General features: G+C 43.3%; 1 protein-coding gene across 1 annotated transcript; it reads left to right on the top strand.

The window, feature by feature from the left end:
* Positions 1-521: 521 nt before the first annotated feature.
* dhx30 (DEAH (Asp-Glu-Ala-His) box helicase 30) lies at positions 522-11,033 on the top strand. Its single transcript, XM_047799730.1, has 20 exons — positions 522-746; positions 1,988-2,118; positions 2,250-2,360; positions 2,549-2,721; positions 3,097-3,205; positions 3,487-3,636; positions 3,739-3,891; positions 4,780-5,256; positions 5,405-5,773; positions 6,787-6,865; positions 6,999-7,103; positions 7,441-7,616; positions 7,762-7,968; positions 8,107-8,188; positions 8,292-8,485; positions 8,757-8,907; positions 9,135-9,292; positions 9,700-9,803; positions 9,991-10,130; positions 10,443-11,033. The coding sequence occupies exons 1-20, from the start codon at positions 575-577 to the stop codon at positions 10,700-10,702; spliced, it is 3,501 nt and encodes a 1,166-aa protein (XP_047655686.1). The 5' UTR covers positions 522-574; the 3' UTR covers positions 10,703-11,033.

The following is an 11,033-nucleotide window of genomic DNA, read 5'->3' as shown; positions in this document are numbered from 1 at the left end:
AAATCTTAATTATAAATATTGAGGTAATTATCTACTTAAATATAAATTATAATAATATAATATATAGATAATTCTAGGTTTTTGAATTATCAAAATATTTTGATTAAGTCAGGTTGCTTAGCGAGACTTCGCTAAGCAACCTGACTTAAGCAAAGCTGCTTAATTTACTGTTTGAGATTCTTAATGAAAGTCAAAATGAAAGGTTAGGAATAAAAAAATGTTTTGTTTTTTTTATTTTGTTATTTTAATCTTTCAAATTTTTCTGCTTTCGAAAGCAAAGTGTAACCGACACGTCTGCATTTGTTTATCAGTTATAGTTTGGAGAATGGCTAAAAGTGTATGATATTAAACATATTAATACAATATTAAATGTTTAAATATCAAGTGTTTGTTACTTAAAGAAAGAAAACTGTTTTTTTTTTATTCCTTGGCTGGTGATTCTTTAAGTTTGATCGTGTTAGCGTTAGCCTTGGTGTAAACACAGCGCTGTTCCCATGCCAATCCGACAGATGGCGATAGTGAGGAGGTGTCGCCTCCTCTCTGAGCCCCGAAGCACTGAGTATGTTGTGTAAATATGGCGGCGCACATGAGCTCCATCATGCGTCTCCGGACTCTGTGCAACCTTGGGAAGAAAACGTTTAATATAAGAATCACACCCTGTTTGGACCGGACTAGTGTAAGTCTGTACAGGACCCGAGCCGGAAGCGCCCAGAGCCGGGGAGAACCTGCCCCTGACACGGACAGAGGTTATTATGATGTTATTTTGTGCCTAATATTCAGCCAGTCATGTGATGTCAGAGCAAGAGAATGACAGAAACATTACTATGTGTCCTGTGTGCTGCACTTTATAAACAGGATCAGCTCAGACATCTAGAAACTTCATGTAAGACCTGATACAGCTCGTTGTCCTGCACTATAACAGGATGAAGTTACCCAGAATTCAATACTCCATCATGTAGTGACCGGCTTGACTTCTCTTATTTATCTATCTTGTGTCTAACTTGTCTTTCTCACACTTGACTAAAGGCAAAAGATATTATTATTATATATTAAAATATTTCAGTTTTGTACACCAGTAGCGTGTGTATTGTAGACACAAGACTCTTTAGGATTGAGGGGTTGTGGTTTGAATTATTTGTGGTATAATTAATAGTTTATATGGGGAAATAAATCATTGGAAGTTGTTATCTATAACTATCTAACGTCCTGTTATACAGTGATGTTAAGTAATTAATAGGATGTGTTTAATAGGATGTGTTGTAGTTACAGTTTAAAAAGTGGTGCCCTGGATGAGACTAATCTAGTGGTTAAGGTGTTGGGCTACCAATCGGAAGGTTGTGAGTTCAAATCCCACGTCCACCAGGCTGCCATTACTGGGCCCCTGAGCAAGGCCTTTAACCCTCAATTGCTCAGTTGTATATAATAAGAAAAAGAGAGAAAATGTAAGTCGCTCTGGATGAGGGCGTCTGCTAAATGTTGGAAATGTAAACAGAAATGTATAATCTTAAAATTGAGACATCGTAATCCCAGAGGTGGGAGTAAGTCACACATGTGCAAGTCTCAAGTCATGAATGTCAAGTCATAGTCAAGTCGAGTCTTTTTTTAATATTTGTCAAGCAAGTCTCAAATTTGAGACTTATGTCTGACTCGAGGCAAATCATATGACTCGAGTAAACCCCATCTCCGACTCCAGTCCCCCATCTCTGCGTAATACCCCTAAATATAATCTAAAGTCTTAAGGGCAGCTGTTGGAAGTCAATAAACAACAACTACAAAATTCTTCTTTGAGCGTATAAATGAGAATTACTCCACAGACGTGCTTCAATAACTGACCTAGACTGACATAAGTGAGGTTTTTTTTCTATGGTATTACTTCGAACATTCCTCTGCTGCATAGGTATTGTAGTTTTAGGCGGGATTCTGTGCATTTGTGTAAATAATTTTTTGAGGTAAAGTATCAGATAAAACTCGACTGTGTTTGTTTTAGCAGGCCAGTCTGACCTCCTCATGGAATTTCCCGAGCCAAAGAAACTCCTACATTCAACTCTGTCTAGATCGCTGGGACAGTCAAATATCTCTCGATACATCCAGTATAGCTGCACAGATGGAGATGTTAAGGTACAGGCAGAATAAATCCTTACATGTCTACTAATTCAGTTCAACTGTTTTATTAACATCTATAACCATCACAAATAGAAATTTGAAAAAAAAAAAACAGCTTTATAGGAGTTCTCACGTTGTTGTGTTAGAGGGCGACAGTTACACTATTCTGGCCTCAGACGATCGAGGTGGTGGGATTCGGGTCACGGAAACAGGAGGCGGAGCGACGCGCCGCAGCAGCTGCCTGCAGTAGGCTGAGGGTGAGAAGAGGCCACGCCCCCTTTTTGCATTCAAAGTATGATTGAAAAATAGATCATGTTTACTGTTTACCGTTTGTGTTTAATTTAAAAAGATAATAATACAGTGAAAATAAGGGGCTGATTTTTGATGTAGCACAAATGTCACAAACAATTGCTGAATGAAGCTGTGCTGTGTTCTGTGTGAACAGGAACTGGGAGTTCTGGGTCCGAGGAACCAGCTTCCCACACAGAGATTAGCTCAGCAGTCTGGATGGCGCTCATCTGCTTGGGAAGATCCAGAGGAAGACCTGAGTGTGTGTAAAAGCAGCGAGTTAAGACTAACCCAAAGCAAGAGGATGAGAAGAGCTGCAGGGAACCTCGAGTATGCTGTTAATTTGCTGTTGTTGAACTTCAAGCCACGGCCTTTTCCTTTTTGGCTCAATTACGAATCTTACAAATATTGGGATAACTCTGGAAATCCTGGGAATATTTAGAATTTTCAGAATTTTCTTAGCATTTGCTTGATATTGTTTTTATTGCTTTAAGTTTATTGTCATGTGCATAAAGAGTGATTTTCTATATACAAAGAAATATGATTTAAACACTGACTTTTACTTGAATGATTGAAAATCTTCATTTATTTCCAGTTTTTAAAAATGGTCCCCAGTTTTGTTTTGTTTTTTAATCTGGTCTCAGAATTTTTGGACTTGGCTTTTCACTTGCCTTACACTCAGTATTTCCTGGCTATTGGTTACAGAGTGGTGAAAGAGGATCCGAAGGTCTCGGAGGCCCTCTCCATCTTCCCAAAGCCGAAAGCACTTTTGGGGAGGGTCATTCAAGTGGCCACGACATCTGGTAGCGTCAACGTAAGTTAAAAGGAGACTAAACAAGTCACGACGAGACATTACATCGGATTTGGGAAGAGTGAATTAATGTCAGGAATTTTCTTATGTAGTGGAAAATGTAGGATTTTATGCAGAGAATAAATCAATTGTTGCAGCACTGTTTTCTGAGCTGAGTTGTGTATAATGGTGAGAATGTGGGCATTAATATGTCAACGTTAATGTCTTTTTATAAAATTCATGTTTAAAACCTAGTGACCAGTATTTTTCATGTCCTTTGTTCAGTACTTTGTTGTGCTCTTCAGGACCTGCTGCACTACAAGACAGTAGGAGGAAAGGTGAAGGAGTGTGAACTCACTCTGCACTGGCCCGAGGAGATGAGATTTACTGCCCACGGACGCCGCAGATTGGAGGCTGAAACACGGGCAGCAGCACTCGCCTGCCTCAGACTGAAGGTGCTTTAAAGAAAATCGTACAGATCTTTATTTGGCTTTTCAAATACCTGATGTCTCATCTCTAGCCTCTGGGAAAATGTGATGCTGTTCTGATGCTTTCAGGAGCTGGAGCTACTGGATGAGAAGAATAATCCTCTCACACATGCCAAGTACAACCAAGAGGATGTGAAGGAGGCTGGTGAGCGAGAGAGGAGGCCGTGTCACATAGTGATCCCAGACGACCTGGAGCACAGGATTAGAGATTATTTAACGCAGGTTTGTATCTGTTATGGCTGAGCAAAAAATAAGCTGCCAAGAGACCATTAGGATTCAAGATGCCTTTGAAATTGATGCAGTTTAATAGACACATGAACGTGTGTACATGAGTCTGCCTGCCGAATACAGACCTGGAGGAATAAATGTGTAATGTGGGAATTTGTTAAAAATGAACAAATTAATGGTGCTTGCAAAGCAACATTCTTGTTATTGTGCCGGACAAAACTTCGGCACGCAACTTGTCCCGCAGCTTTTGACCTAGACGAATGAATGAGGTGTCAAATCGACCGGCTCACTGAGGAGAGGTGTGCTATGACTTTTATAAGCGATCGGAATTCCGGAATTCCCGGCACGGAAGCTCAAAATCACTTATTTTCCCCATAGACTTCCATTATACATTTTGGAGGTTTATAACTCAGCAAGTTTTCGAGCAATTTACCCCAAACTCGACCAACTCCTTTAGGACCTTACTCCGGACAAAGTAGTAACTTTCAGTAGCAACTTTTGTCCAAAAGTATTGGCACCCCACCGGTTATTCACGTGTAGCCCCGCCCCCTAAAATAAGCGAAACCAAAAAGTTAGCACAACATGGACATGTCATATATCAAAATACTCAGCACAAGGAGGGGAACAAGCAACGTGCAAGCACCATTCACATTTTCTTCAGGAAATGTACATTCTAGTTATACTTGCTATTGAAAATCTGCAGGAGGAAAAGTAAAGAATGTCAGGCTTAAATTTAAAGCCCAAAAAATAAAGCTGGTCAATAACTTGATAAAATGATAATTAGGATTATTTTGCTCAGTGCTGAGGTTAATGTTTACATTCATTTATCCCCCAGCCAGAATAGAGCTGCTGGAAAAAAGTAATGATTTCTGTTATTTTTAGTTCCCAGTGGAGCAGGAGGTGCAGAAGCTGTGGGAAGAGCAAGCTGACCAGAGGCTGTCTTCTTCCTTTAATGAGGATGATGATGAAGATGATGATGAGAATCCTGTGCTCGATGCAATCACTAGCAAGCCTTACCGACCTCTGAACCCTGAGGAGGCGGAACTCCGGAGTGACAGACTTCTGAGGCAATGGGATAGAGCAGGTCCATCTCGGGGGGCGGAGCTTCCAGTAGACTCTCACCGCGAACGTCTGGTGGAGGCAGTGGAGGCATCAAGGGTGGTGGTGGTTGCTGGAGAGACGGGCTGTGGGAAAACGACACGGATACCACGCTTCCTTCTGGAGGGCCGTGTGAGGGCTGGAGCTGGAGCACACTGCAACATCCTGGTCACGCAGCCACGCAGGATAAGCGCAGTGTCTGTGGCTCAGCGCGTTGCCAGTGAGATGGGCCCCACCCTCAGAGCCTGTGTTGGCTACCAGGTATAACAAAATTTTTTAGTGCTTGAAGATGTGTATAGCTTGGGTTTATTTATATTGTACGTGTAAATAATGTGCTTATTTTCCTGAAACTGATCCCAGAGCAGTGATATTTGGAGTAATTTAAGGTTTATTTTAACTTTCTCTGCAGGTTCGTTTAGAGTCTCGTCCCCCCGAGTCCAGCGGTGGTTCACTCCTCTTCCTCACAGTGGGCGTTCTGCTGCGGAAGCTGCAGTCGAATCCGTGGCTGCGCGGCGTGAGCCATGTGCTGGTAGATGAGGTGCACGAGCGGGACGTGAACACGGATGTGCTGCTGGCCCTGCTGCGTCGTGCAATTACCCACAATCCTGAGCTGCGCGTGGTTCTCATGAGTGCCAGCGGAGACACGCAGCGCATTGCCTCCTACTTTGATGAGTGTCCTGTCGTGCACGTCCCTGGCTTCATGCACCCCGTGAGACAGCGGTACCTGGAGGAGGTTCTGAGGGAGATGGGGAGACCAGCAGTGAAGGCAAGTGCACAGGTGAGGAAAAGATGCAGCTGGACAGGTAACGAATGAACAGGGTGAGAAAGACACAGGTAAGGAAAGGAGTGGTGGCACTGAGACAGATCTATACAGGTGAGAGAGAGATGGGGGAGTGAGACAGATGTACAGATGGGGGAGTGAGACAGATGTACAGATGGGGGAGTGAGACAGATGTACAGGTGGGGGAGTGAGACAGATGTACAGATGGGGGAGAGTGAGACAGATGGGGGAGAGTGAGACAGATGTACAGATGGGGGAGTGAGACAGATGTACAGGTGGGGGAGAGTGAGACAGATGTACAGATGGGGAAGAGTGAGACAGATGGGGGAGAGTGAGACAGATGTACAGATGGGGGAGAGTGAGACAGATGGTTGAGAGTGAGACAGATGTACAGGTGGGGGAGTGAGACAGATGTACAGGTGGGGGAGTGAGACAGATGTACAGGTGGGGGAGTGAGACAGATGTACAGGTGGGGGAGTGAGACAGATGTACAGGTGGGGGAGTGAGACAGATGTACAGGTGAGAGAGTGAGACAGATGTACAGGTGGGGGAGTGAGACAGATGTACAGATGGGGGAGAGTGAGACAAATGTACAGATGGGGGAGAGTGAGACAGATGTACAGGTGGGGGGAGTGAGACAGATGTACAGGTGGGGGGAGTGAGACAGATGTACAGGTGAGAGAGTGAGACAGATGTACAGGTGGGGGGAGTGAGACATGTACAGGTGAGAGAGTGAGACAGATGTACAGGTGGGGGAGTGAGACAGATGTACAAGTGAGAGAGTGAGACAGATGTACAGGTGGGGGGAGTGAGACAGATGTACAGGTGAGAGAGTGAGACAGATGTACAGGTGGGGGAGTGAGACAGATGTACAGGTGGGGGAGTGAGACAGATGTACAGATGAGACAAAAGAGAGACAGAACAGACATTTATCCATTTGAGAATTGCATTTATTTATGAATTAAATGTACATAAACACTAACATTTTTTTCCGTTGTATATGCGTTTAGAAGGAACAGGACGATTTGACCCCTGACCTTGATTTAGTGGCAGATGTGATTGATCACATTCACACTCGCAGAGAGCCAGGTAAACATCACACACCCCTTTTCACACTTCATTCTCTGTAGTCTGTATTAAACCTCCGTTTCACTGTTTGCTGTGTGTTTCTGATTCCTGTCCACCTTTGTCTTCTTTTTCCCCTCACTGTCTCTCTATACAGGTGCAGTGCTGTGTTTTCTTCCCGGCTGGCAGGACATTAAAGCCTTGCAGCAGAAGCTGGAGGAGAAACAGTCCTACAAATTGGGTTCACAGCTTATCTTACCATGTAAAACTCTGTTTATCACTTCAGTTCACTCACTCCTTGCTTTTCTATCTTTCTTATGATTTATGTAGAAAAATAAAAGTCCAAGCAGTCATTAAAGGTAAATCCTGGAAAAATAAAAGAAAAAAGAACAGTGCAAGGACATGATCTGGGATAAAATGACTGAACCACTATTTACTCTGCTTTGTAGCTATAAAGCTTAAAAATGAACTGTGTTCATTTTATTAAAGAAAAGGTATCTTTTAGTCACTGATGCCTTATAGCTTTAAAATAAACCAAGCTTGTTCTGTCTCTCTCTCTCTGTGTCTCTCTCTCTCTCTCTCGTTTGTCTTCCTCTCAGTGCACTCCAGCATGTCTGTAGCAGACCAACAGGCTGTGTTTAAACGACCCCCAGAGGGCCAGCGCAAAATTGTCCTGGCAACGAACATCGCAGAGACGTCCATCACCATCGATGACATAGTGCACGTTGTGGACCTGGGGACTCAGAAGGAGCAGAGCTACGATCCCAGGACCAAGGTGAGACCAGTAACGGTCTAAGAGACTCATGGCTTAAATATTCATAACTCCAGAACAGCAAGTAAAAAGATATTTGCATTTAGACAGTGAGACATTTTTAGCAACAGTGGACTGCAGAAGCAATCTTTAAATTCTCTCTGCATAGGTCTCATGTCTGGATACAGTCTGGATCTCTCGCTCAAACGTCATTCAGCGACGAGGGAGGGCGGGTCGATGCCAACCTGGCCACGCCTATCACTTGTTTCCCCGGAAACAACTAGACACCATGACCATGTTTCCCATCCCGGAGATTCTGCGCACCCCTCTGGAGAGCCTGGTGGTTCAGGCTAAAATCCACAGTCCTCAGACTAAGGTGTGGGCTGTGCCTGAATTTTTATTTTATATAAGTTTTATATGTTATTCAGATTAAAGTGTCCATTTGCATTCACATGTAGCATTTATTTGTTTTTTGTTTGTTTATTCATTCATCCATTTTGTTCATCCAAAATAGGCTGTAGACTTCCTGTCCCAGGTGATGGACTCTCCAGAACAAGGAGCAGTAAGAGAAGCCCTAAGGACGCTGCAGGAAATCGGTGAGGATACACAGCAGTTTGTGCATTGCGTTGTCCTGTCCGGGGTAAAACAGAATAAAAAAAAGACTGAATATTAACGATCGTGTTCCTTCTGTCTTTGTAGGAGTGTTGGACACCTCTGAGTGTCTGACTCCGCTGGGGGAGCGTGTGGCGTGTATGTCATGTGACCCACGCTTGGGGAAGCTCCTGGTTCTGTCCTCTCTTTTCCGCTGCGTCCTCCCCATGTTGTCTGTCGCAGCCTGTCTGACCCGAGACCCGTTTCAGAACAGCTTACAAAACCGCTCCACAGTCAACAAGGTCACACACACACACACATTCCTGTGTTTTCCCTTTTGTGCTTTTTTTAACGTTTGTGTTCGAATTTGGTCAAAGTCTTGATAAAATCTTGTGTCCTTGGCTTAGTTTCTGTAATGAATCTTGCAAGCATTTTTCAAAACATATATAAGGTATAAATATCAAAATGGACTGAATCTGTGGAACGGCGCATCAGGATTACATTTCAGCAATGCTATGGTTATTATAGCCAAAATATTATGTTATTAATAATTCTGTCTTTCTCTCTCGGCAGGTTAAACAGGCTCTGAGCGGCTCCAGGTACAGCGATTATCTGGTGTTCAGTAGGGCAGTACAGGGTTGGCGAGAGCTTCAGGACAGACGTGAACGGCAGGAGTATTTAGACTCTCACAGTCTTTCACCAGCTAGTTTGCGGTTTATACACGGCAAGTTAATTTCTCTCAGCCCAAACACTCTCGCTCTACTGTAACGCAAAGGTCCCAGCATTGTCCTGGAGGTCCCTCAGCATATTTTAGTATTCTTCTCTGCTCTCTATACACCTGGTTATCATAGTTTCCACTGACACAAGAACAAAAGATGCAGGTCAAAACTAGATTTTGATAAATGCTATTAAATGATGTGCCTGCTTTTGTGTGTGTGTGTGTGTGTGTAGGTTTAACTCAGCAGTTCAGTGAGAATCTGGTGGAGGCGGAGCTAGTCACACACCCTGCCGAGTGTCTCCGCACTTCATCACTGCTGAATCAGCACAGCAATCAGGAGGAGCTTCTTAAAGCTGTGCTGTTGGCAGGGTTTTACCCCAACCTCATCCAGGTAACACACACATCGTGTTCATTTTTACACTGTGTAGAGAGCAGGGGTTTACACCAAGCCAAAGAGTAGCACTATATATATAAATCTTATTCTGATGTTTAAAATAAAATAGAATCCACTTTTTTAGTACTTAAGTTTCTATATATATAAAACTCTTTTCTTTAAACACACTTCCTGAGCTTTTTAGTCACTGTGAGACTGAGGTGTGTCTCCTTCTGCCTGTGTGTGTGTGTTTGCCTGCCTGCCTGCCTGCCTGTCTCTATCTGTGTGTGTCTGTGTTTCTGTCTGTGTGTTTTCAGTAAGGAAGCCTCACTGAGTGACATCAACACAGTATAATTACATTTCACTATACAGTCTGAGGACTGAATGTGCTGTTTAAACCAAATCTTTTATCATGTTATTTTCAGGTAAAGAGAGGCGTTGTAAGTAAAGGGGGCAGGTTTCGCCCCAACGACTTGTCTTACCGCACCCAGTGTGGTCCTGTGTTGCTCCACCGCTCCTCTGTCAACCGGTAACTAAGTAACCCCATTAACACTTTACATTAACACATGTTCTCTTTTAGCCAAATAGTTATAAAACTATTGGAGACTTTTATAAGACACGTGGTGGTTGAAGGCGTGATAATAAAAACAGTTAATTAATTGGAACTTTTGTGGAAATATCCTATAAACACATTGTGTGTGTTTATTTTTATTCAGGGCTGAGCGAAAGCTTCCCAGTCGCTGGCTCACATTCTTTTCGGCAGTTAAATCGAACGGCAGCGTCTTCATCAGAGACTCGTCTGCAGTCCATCCTCTGGCCCTCCTCCTCCTGACTGACTGTAACCTTGTTGAGCGTGGTAAAATGATATACACAGATGCACACACACAAACGCACACAGCGTAAGAGAGAGATACATACACACAGATGAAGACAGAGAGAAAGAATGAGACTTTGTACTGTCTAATATGCTCTCCTGTCTTGCACTGTTTGCACACATGCACTTTATACAGTAATGTACAGCAAACTTTAATTCCCTGTTGTCTCTCCTAGCTCTACGTTTTAGCCCCATGATCCTAGAGGAACACTGTTTAATTTTACCATGTACTGCACCAGCGGTAAACGTTTGACATGATGATAAAAGTTAACATCACCTCCCTTTCTCACACAGCGTATGGCGATCATGTGGAGGTGACCATGCCGGGCCGTTCTCTCATACGATGGGAGCTGTCTGCTCGAACCTGGGAGCTGCTGTGGTCTTTCCGCACCTCTCTGCAGGCTTTGCTTCACCGAAACCTCCTACCTTTAACCTCTGAATGTATCGTCAAGGACAACAGCGCACAAGACAGCCAGCTTATCTCTTTGTTCGTTGATCTTCTGAACAGCACAGAGCCGGATGCTTACTATGCAGACTACAGTGACACTGACTGATGAAGCTTTTTTCAGCTTCATTAAATATAAATCTTGCACTTTCTTTGTCTCATAATGTATTTAATGGATACTGGATATCCAAACATGTCCATGGCTACGCTGATGCGTTATAGTGGTGCCTACTGATTGCCCTGACCAAATCCCGTGACGAGTGAAATGGGAGATGAGACGATGCCATTATAATGAACTGACATAAATGTATTTGAATTCCACTTAGTCATCTGTGCAAAGCATACGAGTAGATTTTCATCTGTGTGTAAGATAAGATGCACACTATACTTTATTCAATGAACCAACATTAAGGAAGACTAAAATTATTTGCATTAGAATA

The sequence above is a fragment of the Tachysurus fulvidraco genome, chromosome 1 (genome assembly GCF_022655615.1).
Source record: "Tachysurus fulvidraco isolate hzauxx_2018 chromosome 1, HZAU_PFXX_2.0, whole genome shotgun sequence".
NCBI classification, from domain to species: domain Eukaryota; kingdom Metazoa; phylum Chordata; class Actinopteri; order Siluriformes; family Bagridae; genus Tachysurus; species Tachysurus fulvidraco.
Note: the sequence above shows the minus strand (reverse complement) of the source record. Positions and strands in the feature narration are given on the sequence as shown.